Raw genomic sequence first — 14,942 nt, 5'->3', positions numbered from 1 at the left:
AAGTGGCAGAACTTCCAGTTCTGATATTTTTTAAAGGTTCAGAATGATCTAAATAGCTCTCTTTTGAATACCTATCTTGTGCCTCCAACTCCCTTCTCATGTGATTGTGTTAATAACAAATGTTTCTCAGCTTTGGGGAGTGTGCCATCAGTACCCCAGAGCTGTCCAGAGGAGAGAACTGTGTGCTTGTCGGCATGGATCAGGAATACTGACCTCATCAGGCCTGAATCACAGCAATACAGTTGCAGAAGGATGAAAAAGCTCTTCCTTTAAGAGGGCAACATATTATTATTTTTTTTTTAAAGAACCTAAGAAATGTGACCTGTCTCACTGTCAGAAAATGAACTACACTGATTTCAGTTCTTTACAGTTAACCTCTGGCAATACTTATATTGAATGCATGGAAATATGCTATTCCAACTGCTTCATATAGTAGTTCAAGTCAAGAATTTGAATGTATGCTCCTCCTGCAAATAAGATTGAGTAAAAAGTTCGGGAACTGAAAGCTAGACTACGTTATATGCTACTAATAGTTGTAGTTATCTGGAAAGAGGAGGACTCCTGTTCAAATCTGTTCTTCTGCTACAGAAGACAGTGATTTGAACCTGAGCTTCTTTCCTCACAGAGAAGTACACATGCCAACCAAGTACAGGGTATTTTGAGAAGGGTATATCAATTGTGAAACAATGCTGACACTGCTCAAAGAATGTGAAAAAGAATGAAAACAGCCATCTGGATGTTTTGGATTATCACCTGCGAGTTATACTAGTGTTATAGTTTCTGCTCCAGTGAGTATTTTATTATTATATCAAGTGAATCAGTAAGAGGAGAGACGGACAGACAATACCTAATTCACATTGCATTTTGACTCTTAAAGTTAGACAATGATGGGCTCAAATTCCTTTGGTCATGGCGGAAGTTGAGCTTAGGTCTGTCACTTCTAGCTGGTGATCTAGCACCAGCTTCAGTGTTGTAAATCTAGCCTCCAGCATAATTTTCTTTTCCATCTGAAAATATTTGACAAATTTGATTCAATGTTTGTTGTGACCAAAATTACAGGTTTTTCTGAGTATAAAAATTCACAGAAATCCTGTTCAGAACCCATTTCAAACTGTCTTTTGGAAAATATTTGCATAAATTGTGCATAAAGAATTACTTCCCTGCAAAGTCAGAGGAAGTTTTATTTGCTCATCTGCATTATCCATATCAACTGCTTGGAGTTTTTGTAGAGGTTCCTGAAGTAGCTTCTTTTATTTAGCAAAGAAGTCAATCTATACTCTATTTTCCATAATGTAGATAATTTATACGCTAACGTTAATAAAAGCATTTCCAGAAAATCAAGGGTCTTTTAAGTGAATGAGGACATATGTAACTACTGTAAGTGAGGTAGGAAATATTGCAACATCTTTTTAAAATGGGATTTTAAATGATAGAACGTATTTAATCTGTAATTTAAATTCATTGACAAATTTAAGTGTTTTTTTCTCTAATGTTGCAGCTGTAGCTTATAATTATGTTTTCAACAAATTTAATGTAACGTGTATTTGGTTTTCAGTGAGAACTCAGACTAATTACCACATGTCTAATGTTAATTATTCTGCGTATTCACAACTAGCATAATTTGGTGTAACTGTCCTGACTCCATTGTGTTGCTTCTTTTTATTTCATCTGAGAATCTGGCCCAATTTACTGTAAAAAAATGGTCTATGCTTAGAATGCTTAATACAATCTCTAAGTAAATATTTTCCGTATTTTTCATAATTTATAACACAGATGACAGATTTATAACATGTTTTTCTACCCTTTTTCAGATTTGTTAAAGAACTGCTGGAAAAGAAAGTAAGTAGAATTCTCGTTTGTATTCACTTATGTATTCAGAAGATGCTGTGTGAGTATATGAAATAGTTAATCCTGCTGACAATCTCTGCTGGCTTAGTGACAGATCAACAAATATACATCTTTCTGTGTAGACAGATATCATCAGTCTGAAAAATGTTCTGCTAGCCACATTGTTGAGAAATGGACTTCTAGCAGTGTAAATTCAGTTTCATGTGGTCAGAGCACAGCAATGTTATGTGCTGTTCTTTATTGACTTTAATTCAGCTTCCTAAAAAGGACTATTTTCTGTTAAAGAAAGGTGGAAGTCAGTTGATCACTCTGTGATATGTAAATAGACTAGTAAAAGAAGTTATCACCATCAGAAATCAGTGTTTTTACAGTACAGTTACTGATCCATTACCAAATTAGTATTTTGAGTCAGGACATATATTCCCTTGTGTTTCTAAAGGTTTACACTCCATAGGTAAAGACAGAGGTTTGCACTCCAATATTTCAAGCAGGGATACTTTTCTTATCAGCCTTTTGTTTTCAGTGGCTTAATTTGCTCACATTTGTATCTCCAAATATTCAAGAACAGATGCCTAGAGTTTAGTGCCTCAATCATGTGTATTAGTAGAATAAGTTGACTAATCTGCAGAGGTCCTGAGCTCCTTGTGTCTGGGAGCTGGTATAAGAAACTGAAAACCAAGTTATACTATCTTCTAGTGGTGCCACATGCACAACTATTGCCTGTAACTGAAGGCAGAGTTGTAATGTCATTGTCTATTTTTTATGAAAACTTTAATCCAGAAGTGCAAAGTGTAAAGTAAACATCTGTAGCTTTAGTCTTGGTGCCTTCTCCACTGTTTCCTACTGCGTAGCATATCTGGTGCTACCACTGATCTTCCTGTCTAGGGAGCATAGGGACCTTTTGTTGCTATCATGAGTGGAGAAGATCAAACAAAAAAAGGCTTTACAGAAAAACTTTTACAGAACTCTGCAGTTTTGCATCATTGCATCTTTGATATTCACAAAAGTGGGACTCAGAAAAACGTCTGGTCATTCATCTGACTTATTTCTCATAATGCATACTGGACTGTCAGCAAATACGAAAAAGCATCCAGTGTTTCTCCTGAAGTCCGGTAAAATGTCGGTGACACGATGAAAGAGTTCTAATGAAAATAACTTCTTTACTAAGGTTCATTAAAACTGTTTTCAGAAAAAAACTTTGATTCTCTATTTCTGTGGTGAAATTTCTAACAAAAATAAGAAAATGACTATATGACTTAATTTGAGTTGGCAAGGATACAATAAGCAATAAGCAACAGAGACAAAATGTAATTACTGTGTAAATTGTTGTCTTAATTATGGTTATTGATATATAGATGTAGAATCTATGTCTTTTTAATATTTTCAGTATCCAAGGGTACAGCCTATAATAACCCCCCGCTTCGGCCCTTCCTGCACAGAGGATTTGCTGTGTTCACTTGGTGATTTCGCACAGGCTCGTGATCTCCACGTGCAGGTAAGCTCTATATACAATTTAAATAGTTTGCATAGATAGCATACAGACCACGGAGTTTTCATAATTTCAGCAAAACACTTAAACCACATTCTTACCTTGAAACTTGTCTTTTAAATTCCTCTGAAATTATGAATGGTACTTTGCGAGAGCACTGTGACCTGCACAGGGAATGATAAGGCTCATAGCTGGAAGGAGCACAATACCGCAAGCCGGAGCACACGGTCACTAGGAGACCGACAGCAGTATCGTGGGTTAGAGCAACCCTTGGCTTGCTAAAGGTTGCTCTCCCTAGTCCAAGGTTATTACGTCTGTCTCTCTGCTTTCTGCTGTTTCTGTACAGAGCAGATTTCCATAGATAAAAGAATTACTCATTTTTGTATTTTATTTAACATTGTTAACATAGCTGTAGGATTTTCAGTGTGCTGAAGTTTCTGTGTTTAAAAAAAGACATATTTTAAAGCTTACAGGTGTGTTGAAACTTTGAGATTTTTTTTTTTTTGTTGATTAAACAGTTCTAAGCATATACTGTTTTAAAGCTGTCCTATCTTATGATTTTCTGTCATTTTGGCATTTTGAAAATACATGCTCTAATGGGAGTACAGGAGAATCAGACCAGGAATTAATCGGCCCATCTGAAGATACATGGAGCACCTAACTATATGTTGCCCTGATCCCAGAGTCCATTCTGTAGTGGGCTGGTTCTCTCTTTTACCTCACAGTCATATGTATTATTTTATTTATTATTTGAACATTTGCCAAAGAGCAAGTGGCCCGTTATGTCACCAAACTACTGGGATAGACTATTGAGGCATACCATCTCATATCACTTTTAAAGGAACAAATAGATCTACTCTTTTGGGTCCCACAAACCTCTCCAATGAAAGGAGAAACCCAAGGACTAGCTCTGACTATAGGCTTTACAATTACTAGTTTCTGTCATTATATGTTTAGCACCAGTAGGTTGCTCAGAAGGTTGTAATGTCCGGTTTAATGCTATTTAAAGCACTCATTGCTATGTATTTTCTTATTGCAGAGTCACATAAGTGAGAATGAAGAAGAAGTCAAACTTGTGGAGTACATGTTCCCTGCGTACCAGAATTACACTGAATTGTATGATAAAAACAAGCTGCTTACCAGCAAGGTAGCTGCATAAAAACTTCCACAGCACAGCTTATATTTATCCATGTAGAGGATATGATGGTTAACTGTAGTTACCTGAAAAGTTTGTATTGTTTTTTCAAGGTCAGCGACATCTGGGGAAAAGTAAATTTGTTTTATGTTCTCTGTTGCACAGGTGTTGGTCAAGGTATTGGAACTTTAGACAAGCCCACATTTCTAAGCATTTTAGGGGAGATGAACAATAAAGGTATTTCATGGTCCCTGATCCATTTTCTAAGGGCTCCAAAGAGAACTGGGGCAGTAGGATCAGAAGGCGACTAGGTAAAGCTGGTATTGTAAGAGCTGGTAATTCTTGGGCAGTACCCAGTTATCCTTGTATTAGCGTTCTTGCACAGTGGTTTTGCCTGAAGATTTGTTCTAAGGTGTTACGGTGCCTTCATTTTTTGGCAATTTCCTGCAGAAAAGCAGGTTGTCCTGTTGCGTTCTCCTTGTGAACGTCACATACAGACAGGTACACTTTACTGTTTCGACTATCCAAAAGCACCCTCATCTCATTAGCTGATTGTACCAAGTATCGAGAGGCACAGTGACCTGTGGAGTTGAAATTCATTTAAAGCTTTATGCTGGTGAGATAAATGCAAGCAAATGTGATACCAGTGCACAGTGAGTACAGGTTGGAGTGCCAGAGCACACCGTATTAGATAGTGGAGAGCCTGTGCAAGAGTGAATATGAACAGCCTAACAACAGTCAGAGTGCTTAAACATCAGTCAAATTGATTTAAAATTTTAGGAGGGAGTTTTCAGAGGCACAAAGAGCAGCTTAGGAACTCTTTGGGAATTAGCTCTTGAACTCTCATTCAAAAGTGTACCCCAGTACACAAAAATTTACCCCAGTAAATTACTTATTTACAGTCCTTTTTACCTGAGAAATCAATATGGACTACATAAGTATGCACACAGTATTAACTTTTGTTCTCTCGCACAGTCCTATGCATGCTGATTTTTTGTGTCAGTGTACTAAAGAGAATATTAGTCCTGCTAAAACATAGGTCTTAATTCTGTCAGAGTTGTGAATGTACAGTGCTGAAACTGGTCACTGAAAATCAGGGTTACCGGTGCTTTCTGGCACCAGACTCCTGGTTGTTTGGGGAAGCATTCTATTAAACACAAGCATAACAAAACCACAGATGTTCCCCCTTCCCCAACCAGCAAAACTAAGACACCAAATAAGTGTTTTTTTAATGTTTTAAATGTATGTTTTCCAGAGCTGTAGTGGAAGTATTTCGTTCTTTTTAAAAAGCAGTACAGATCAGCAGAGATGTGGTTCAGCTGCTACCGTATGTATGTCCTTGAGACGTGCCTATTCTCATCGCATTTTCAGTTACACTTGAGCTTGATGAGTAGAGACGGCAAGGGTACAGTGCTACTGGGAGATGCTCAGTGGAAACCTTCCCTGTGCTGTTCCCATTTTTATCAGCAGATTGCAAAGCCTAACAGATTTCTTGCTGTTCTCTTTGAGTGGGCATTTGGCATATGAGGTAATTCAAATTAGATTTGTCTGGGAATAATTGGTTTATGTCCTATTAAATGATACTATCCTATGCTTCTATGTATCGTGTATACTGCTTGTGAACTTATTTTTAAAGTCAGCTATGTAGGCGAAGAAAGAAAAGTCATTAATCAGTTGCATAACAAATGAGATTATTTTAATTAAAGAATATTTCAGATATATATATCTACCTGGTGCAAAACTCTAGAGAGACAACAGGAAACATGCTAAGAGTACACACATCTTCTGTTGTATCTGAGGTACTCCTGGCCCCAGTACTTAGTCTCTGTGTTAGCTACAAAATACGAATCGTAGGGTTGCTGGAGTGCTAGGGCAACTGGGGCATTCTTGCTTTTGTTCCTTGAAGCTCTTAGGCCACAGCAGTCACTGCGAGAGTCAGCACCCTATCTTCTTACATTAATAAATTAATAAAAGCAGAGTAATTGATATGTCAGGCATACTGGAGTTAATGAGTTTCTCCCCCGTTGATTTCAAGAGCTTCATTAAAGGAATGCATTAATTTCCCCTGATGGTAACAGGTGTCCTTTTGGCTATTAAAAGCAGTGCAGCAAAAATCTGAGGCACTGAAGTAAATGCAATATTGAGTAAACTGGTGGTTCTGTTTTTATTTAGACAGTGATGGCTCATGCCTGTTATCTTTCTGAAGAAGAGCTGAAACTTTTTAGTCTTCGTGGAGCTGCAATTTCACATTGCCCCAATTCTAATTTTTCGTAAGTTAAAACAAAATAAAAAAAAGAATGGTGTACAATTAAATAAAGCTGTTGTTCACATAGTACCCTAAGTCCAGCCTACCATTACAAGGCTATGTATGTGATACCCCATTCCACCAGAAGTGACGTATTGGATTGAGCATGACCCTTCATGCTCCATTTTGGCATGGTATGCTCTGGACTGACTTGTGATCTTTCAATATAGTCATATATATATATACACATATATATGACAAAATTTATGTATATGTAGTCATATATATATGACAAAAATATTTATTTTTTTAATGTTTATTTCTTTTGACTGTTCTATCAATGGCGGATTCAGGCTATCTCTGTTTCCCTCAAAGTATGCATATGTTTTGGGGAAATAGGAATGGGCTATGTAGTCTTCTTTCTATTAGGCAGAAATGAGATACTGTACAGTATCCAGCCAGCATACTGTACTAAATGTTAACAGTCATTTTGCCTTTATCATAATCAAAGTCTTGTTTGTAATAACTTACTGGAGCTCATTAAATGACCTCCCATCTCCTGGAATATACTGGAAATACATCATATTTGTTTTTTTTCACAAGTATACTGAGACCTCGTTTTCAGCAGATAACTATAAAATGGTGCGAATTTTTAATTGAGAAAAACTGCCTTTATTTTTAGTGATTAAACAACATCTTTCAGATGCATGAATGCAAGTGCTCCATCCCAGTTTAATAAATGCAATCTATTGCACATGTTCTGAGAGCCTTTATCCTGAAACAGCTCTGCACCCCTACTCTTCCTGAACTTTCTCTGCCAGTATCACACAGAACACGTTTCTTGTTCCCATCCAGGTTGCGCAGTGGAGTCTTAAATGTGCAAAAGGTCCTGAAACACAACGTGAAGCTTGGCCTTGGCACAGGTTAGTAGTTTACTGTAAAAACAGTTTCTTTCAGAAACCATTGGGAGATACAGAAACATGCCTATTTGTTCGTATTTAAAAGTTAGCATGTCTCCAACTTGTGGACCTGCTGGTTTTTTCCCACTACTTCTAGAGCAACAAACTCTAGAGTACTGAAATCTAGAGCTGGTCCAAAAGTATTTAAAAAGAAAACCAAAAATAAATGAAGAAAGTTTTGTTCCTGTTGTGAGAGTAAACAGGGCTTGAACAATAACTTTCCGGGGTTCTGTTATTCTGTGTTGTGTTCTATTTACCAGACTTTGTATGTGACAGCACCTTTATTAGGAATTACGTATTCAGAGACAGCGCTTAGCAGTAAAACTTTTTGTGTTTAACACATCTGCCACTTCGTAACATTTAGTTAAAGCTTACAGAAATTTAACCCAGGGAATTATTCACAAAGCTTGTTTCTAACAGTCTGATCCCTTCTAGATGTTGCCGGTGGATATTCAGCCTCTATGCTTGATGCCATCAGAAAAACAATGATCGCATCTAATAGCCTTCAGATCAACAAAGTGAATGAAACAGGACTAACTCTTGGAGAAGCTTTTCAGCTAGCCACTCTAGGAGGAAGCCAAGGTAAGAAGAAATTTCTTTAGGATGTACACAGGGAACTACAGCTCTTTTTGATATTGTGTCTCCCTGTCTTTAAAAGCTGGCTGAACTCACAGATTTTCTGGTGCCAGATTGAAGTCTAAAATGGTATCTGCTGGGCAGAGATATCCTTCAGTCTCTCATACCCGTGCTAGGCTCATCACAGAAGAGTAATCATATTGATGTTGAGAGTTTAATAATAGAATCTTAAAGATTTTTGAGGGTTGTACATTTTCTTTGCAAAGATCCTCAGACTTCTAATCATTTGTGCTTGTATGTTTATCACAGCAATTGGAAATTTGTTTTCTCAGCAACCAACACTTAGAGGAAAATCTGTGCACTTACTATAAAATCATGCATCCTGTTTGTCATCAGTTTCTAATTTTGTTTCTGCTTTCAGAGCTCTCAGTGAGGCAGTTTGCCACTGTTTTCCAGCAAATCAAAACATGCAAATAACTCCTCAGTCAGAGAAAAGCACAAAGTTTAAACAGGATATGCACCATGGTTGTTTAAGACACAGTTGCATCTGCAGAATATAGTCATATAGTCATATAGTATATGGGTTATTCTGGTTCACTAACATGTTTTGTCGTGATCTGTATGCACATACTGATTTATACAATTAGCAAAGTTTTAGTGGAACTTGTATGATTTAGCAGAGAGCAAATCCACGCTTAAGTAAAAATTTATTACTATTTTAGTTAGCAGAAATGAGCTCGCTACCTGCTAAAGAACTGGTCCCTAGTCTTTTCAGTGTAACATTTTTGGGGTTGTCAGAAAACACCATTGGGAACTATTAATGGAAGTTTGAAAGATGTAACGAAAATGTCATCAAACAGGTCTTCTCAGGACTGTATTTGAATTTCTGGAGGGTGTAATGGGAAAATAGAGAAGACAAAATGGACAGAGGACAAAATAGGAGAGATCTTTTTTCCACAGCATATACAGTTCTCATAAAAAGTGAGAATAAATTAGCTGAGATATGGAAAGGAAAACTTATAAAAATCGTGAACTCATACATGGTTTCCCTTCCCAGCTACTCTTGTGCTTGTTTTATCTGGGTTCTTAGGTTTACTTAGTAATGTGTTTATTTTAGATATTGATTTTGAGCTGTTTTATCCTTACTGAATCACTTTCAAGGGTAGAACATAAATAACTTTCAACCTTCCAGTAGCCTGGACAAGTGCAGTCTGTGGAAATTTAAATGAGGGATTCCTTGTTGCAGTAATTTTCTGTACTCCTGAACACTTGTCACCCTCTAGTGTTTAATCTAGAAATTGCATTCTGCTCACGAACCTGAAGGAATGTAAGATCATTTCAGTTGAAACTGGTAGGTAGTCAAAATAGTTCACCATTTGGGGGAGTTTAAACATCTTTAAAGTATTGTGAAGTTCCTACCACACACAAACTTCACTGAAGACTGAAGTTCCTTTGTTGGACAGGAGCAATCTGGAAACAAATGAACAAATTATTTTCAGATATTATCCCCTTTGATAACTTTGTTGAACTCAAGAGTATTAGAAAAGTTGATTTAATACACAGATACTTTGTACAACTTAAAACTATTTTAAATAATTTCTAAGGAGACACAAAGGCCTCTCTTTAGGTATTCTAAGCACTTGCAAGCACCCAGTTGCTGAAGATGAAACTGTAGATTTTCAGTGCTTGTGGACCTGAGAACCAGACATTGTAATGAATCTTTGAAATAACAAAGCTAAATAATAGACCACAAGACAAGCCTTATGGGTGCCTATGAAACCTTCAGATCTGGCTATGATTTTTTTTTCCACACCATATTGTTCTTTGTTCCTGCTAATTACCCTTAGTTACCTGCACACCTCTCATTATCATATTGTTCTATGTTAGTGTTACAATAGGTCTATACAAGCTGTCAAAGTTGCATAAAGTGTTTAAACAATTAAATCTAATACTGCCTTAGAAAGGTGAGTATTGTTATGTACTTTACTGTTTCTCTGACTTCCATTTCATTGCCCCTTTTGGAGCTTTAATGTTTTTGCAATGTAAACGATTGTTATTCCACTTTAAACAGTTAGCGGCCTATACATCAGATCTACAACGACACAAAATCAATGGAAAAAATTTGAACAACAAAAATCAAAAGACGGATTCAAATTGTTTTTTAGATTTCTTTTACCCTTGACAGATGCCCTTCAGAAATTCACCAAAATACACGTTTTTACTGAGAAGATGCTTAAGAACTCAGATGCTAACATACTCACTGTTGAATTTGCTTTCATGTTTTTCCTTATAATCATCTAAATTCTTGTAGTTTTTCTTATGAACATGTCAAGTAAGTTGCCAGGTGCTTCCACATGGTGGAAGGAGGCTTGCTTTGAAGATCTGTTTGTGACCTTATTTTCTTCCTCAGCTCTAGGACTAGATGATGTGATTGGAAACTTTGAGGTCGGCAAAGAATTTGATGCACTGCTAATCAACACAAAAGCTTCAGACAGCCCTTTTGACTTGTTTTCTGCTGATAATTTTGAGGTAATCAGAACAGGATTAAAGATCAAAAAAATTACTGGAAATTATTTGGGGAAGGTCCATGATATAGCCAGAATAAGCCGCTTGAGAGTTACTCCAGTAACAGGAATTGGGTGCACTACACCACTGCTGCCTTGTGTTTCAGCCAAAGTGGTTCAGTGGTTGGTTTTTTTTGAATCTTGCTGTCCTCAGTAACAGTCCCATACCCCATGAGCAAAAATGCATGTAACTTTTTTTAATGTGTATTTTATTAGCCCAAGCTGACAACTTCAGTTAGCTGTTTGCAGTGACAGATGGCAGCCAAGAAAAAGCAATTTCGTTTTAGTTAACACTTTGAATTCAAACTCAAGAATGGCACCTTGTTCCCGGATAAAGGCTAGGTTGTCTTGACTGCACTGCTATTGTAAATTTAAGCAAGAGCTCAAAATGGCTAATTTGAGTTTAAAGCACAGTTTTTATGCAAACATATAAGCAGTACTGGCATTATGCAATGGATACATTTTCTCATACAAAAACCTTTTATGATTAAAAAAGATAATGAACAACAATTACTTGAATTTACTGATATGGCCAGACTGTCTATTGCTGTCTGTATTCTGAATGTCACCATTTACTTAGAAATGTGGGCGTAAGTGGTGAGGTTATTGTTTCTTAATATGTTTCAACCACAATAGTCTGGATTAGATTAAATTATTGAAATTTTAAATCTTTTTCCTAATTCAAGTAATTCTGGAAAAAAATATTTTCCAGTTTAAGTCTAAACCTTTTTAGCTAAGTTAGTAGTTCCTAGGACTTTAAAAATGCTTAATTTTGTCTTATTTTTCAATAAGTAAATGAATTTGAGAACTCCAAAAAAGAGGAAGGGGAAGTATTGTGATTTAGTCATATTCTTCCTGAGACACACGGCCTCCTTACTGAAAGTTATTTATGAGAAAATGTGCCAATTAAGTTTTGATTTTCCTGTTAGTAGGAATATTTGGGAAAACTATTTCTATCAGTTCTTTCAGGCTTCAAATAATTATGATCTGGGATAGCAGATACTGCTTTCTGAATCTGGTTTTCTCCCATTTTTTTATAGGACACTCTCCAGAAGTTCCTATATCTAGGTATGTTCTGATTCTCAGCCCACATAAAATTGTCTTGTAGTTTCATACATCAAAAATTGCCTAAATTATGTGGAGGTTAATAATAAATTGATTTATACATAATTAAATATACATTTGTTTACAGTAATTAAATATATTTATTTACAGTGTGTATAAGCATGAATGTGCTACTATTAATATTTATTTGCATTAATTACATATACATTTACTTACATTTATTAATATTCATTTATTTATGAATACTGAGTAGGAATTAAGTGGTTTAACTTTTGTTCTTTGGGTGATAGTTCAATAGCTTAACATGACCAGATGCACCAAGTTTGTCAGATTTATTACCACACCTATCTTTATCTACAGTATGAGCTAAATTAAATCATATTTCACAGTAAAGTAACACTGACATGCTTATCACTAGTTCAGAACCAGTTCAGCTCAGAAGGACTTCTGCCAACCAGTTGCCTTGTGGTTTTTTTACGCTCAAATAAAAAAGATGGCCTTTACAACAAACAAAATCCAACTGAAATAATCCCACCCCCTGAAGAGAACAGATATTCTTTATAGGGACTCATCTGGACCAAGAGCTGCGCTGCCCATTATGTTGTTTTGTAGATGTAACTGCTGTTAGCTCTGGCCACATTTGTGTCATTCTCTAATCAGGGTTTTGCCTTTTTGAGAAGCTGGCTGAAGTAAACCAGCTTTACTGCTCCCTGGTACCTGATTTAGTTCAGATAGTGTGCAACAATGCGTTTTCTGTACAGATACATAATATTTTCAGGGTTTGCATCTACTAGATATATAGAAAACCCATGACACCATCGCAGCAGCTGAATACTATGTTTATTTCTTCAAAAATGCATGGGTAGTTTAAACACTCATTGATCTTTGTGGTAGCTCTATTTCTTTCCAAATAAACTTTTCCAGTCCTGGGAAACAGTCACTGCAAATGATGTATTCTAAAACTGATTTTTTGGATTGCATAATTTTCATTGATTAAATCAGTGCATACATAGACTTATGTGCAAATCTCTTGTTTTGACCATGTTATTTCAGGTGATGATCGGAACATTTCTGAAGTGTATGTGGCTGGAAAGCAAGTGGTTCCTTTTTCAAGTTCAGTATAAATCCATTTTCCTTTTGCAAAATACTCTGCTGATCATTCTGCATCTGATTTGGAAAAGATCAATTAAACACAGTGCCTGAGCATCAGGAATGACACCTTATTTTTGTTTAATGTTTTAAAACTTACAAACATTAGAAATTTTGTTAGACCTTTCGAGGATTACTTTACCAAAATTGTTACAGTTCTAGAGGAAACAGATATTTAAATTACTCTGTAAAACTAGCATGTGTGCATTGATAAGGGATTTGGTAAATACCTTAATCAAAGAGGATACCTGCTCTTTCTTTTCATAATAGAGTAGGGAGCATTATGAAGGGCAACGTAATTTGCTTTTCATAGACTTTCATTGTCTATAATGCATCTGAACTTATAAAAAGCCAGTGCTAGTAAATTGATTTTGCAAATAATGAATATCATGGAAGAAGGCAATTTCCACAATATTATCACCAAGTATGGAAAAATCAGTGACACTTTGGGGCATTTAGAACAATTTTCAGTTTTCTTTAGGACCTTATTTTTTTTAAAGTAATTATTTCATTTAAAACATTATTTTTTTAAGAGAAATTAGATAAGATGTGTGTATTTATAAATAAATAAGGGTCCTTATTATCAAAGACTTCAGATTTGCCATTCATAGTCAAACAGAAGTGAACTGGTGGAAGAACCAAATAAGAAATGGGGCATTAGTCACAGGGAGATGGGCTGGGAGAGCAGAAGGGCTGCATCCTTCTGTGATGCTGTCAGCTGCAACTGCATTTCCACAGATTTTGTTCTTCAGCCTGGAAGTGGTCAGCCTGGTCTTCCACCCACTCCATTGAATTACCTTCAGCTGAGTGACAGCTGAATGAAACTTGTGTTAAATTAGAAGCTGGCACTAAGATATCTGAGCAGGCTACTTGGCAAACAAGAGGTTTTTCTGGACTAGAGAGAGTGCTTCATCTAGTTTAGCTTCCTGCAGAACCTTCCCAAGATCATTTGCTCCTGACTGTTCAGACAGGATGGTACAATGTCCCTTCTCCTTTCTATAAGGGAAATGAGTGGGGTTTAAAAAAATCCAAGAGAAATGGGCTGTTTCTGGCCATTACCACCTTTGACTTGAGGTGAAAATTGTCACTGGAAAAAACAGCTCTGCTTTAATGTGTTTTTTTGTGTCTTTCAATGTGGCAACCACAATTCTAGCCTTGTGCAATTTCAGGTAAAAAATGTGCCATTTTGTTTTGGAAATCTGTGCGACTTCCTTTCTTAAAAAGCATATTTCTTTACTTTTTATGAGGGATTTTTTTTTTTTTTGTGAGATTAGTTTGAGGAGGGGGTTGCTTCTTGTTTCTTTATTATGTTTTTGCAACACAAAAGATGTAAGCTTTCATTTCAGTGTCAATAGAGACAATATTGTATTGAGTTAGTATAAACATGTGCTGAGTATGATTTTTCAGGCCTGCTTCAAACTCCTTTGATTTCACTTAGCTTTGTTTCAGACTTTAATGTCACTGCTTGACAATATAAAGGCACAGGACTTCCCTCTGTTCACAAAATAAGGGAGCTCACCATACCAAAGTCTCACTTCATGTCTACTTCTGAGAGAGTGCTTGGCGCAACGTCACTGATAACTTTCTGTTTTTAAAAACATTTTCAGAGGTTCTGTACTGTCATGGTTATGCCTACGTGAGACAGTATAGTGTCAAGTGGAAGTGTAAAAGCTAGCTTGGGCACTAGCTTTCACAGTCTTTTCAGTGTGGTTTTTTTTTGCTGAAGCCAAGCAGCCCTCCTGAACAGCAGGGGATGTTGGCTTGCAGACACCACCCGAATGCAGCTACGTGGCTTGCTCGCTGAACTGGTGTAGGTATCTTCATAGGGCACTGCACTGTGCTGTGGACGTGGGGAGGTATAGCCTTTGTATCTATTACATTCAATGATTCCTAAGGCTTTAGGAGTCAAGAT

General features: G+C 36.5%; 1 protein-coding gene across 1 annotated transcript in view; it reads left to right on the top strand.

Annotated features, from left to right (window-relative positions):
• GDA (guanine deaminase) overlaps nt 1-13,044 on the top strand; it is a 19,898-nt gene extending 6,854 nt beyond the window's left edge. The window contains exons 5-13 of the mRNA XM_009696334.1: nt 1,812-1,839; nt 3,236-3,343; nt 4,377-4,484; nt 6,645-6,742; nt 7,573-7,640; nt 8,112-8,258; nt 10,663-10,781; nt 11,857-11,884; nt 12,935-13,044. Coding sequence (XP_009694636.1) covers nt 1,812-1,839; nt 3,236-3,343; nt 4,377-4,484; nt 6,645-6,742; nt 7,573-7,640; nt 8,112-8,258; nt 10,663-10,781; nt 11,857-11,884; nt 12,935-13,005 — 775 coding nt within the window. The 3' untranslated portion in view covers nt 13,006-13,044. The remainder of the gene's footprint in view (nt 1-1,811; nt 1,840-3,235; nt 3,344-4,376; nt 4,485-6,644; nt 6,743-7,572; nt 7,641-8,111; nt 8,259-10,662; nt 10,782-11,856; nt 11,885-12,934) is intronic.
• Nucleotides 13,045-14,942: the final 1,898 nt, after the last annotated feature.

This window comes from Cariama cristata, unplaced genomic scaffold, assembly GCF_000690535.1.
Source record: "Cariama cristata isolate BGI_N322 unplaced genomic scaffold, ASM69053v1 scaffold45982, whole genome shotgun sequence".
NCBI classification, from domain to species: domain Eukaryota; kingdom Metazoa; phylum Chordata; class Aves; order Cariamiformes; family Cariamidae; genus Cariama; species Cariama cristata.
The sequence above is the reverse complement of the archived record's forward strand: the minus strand, read 5'-3'. Positions and strand labels throughout refer to the sequence as shown.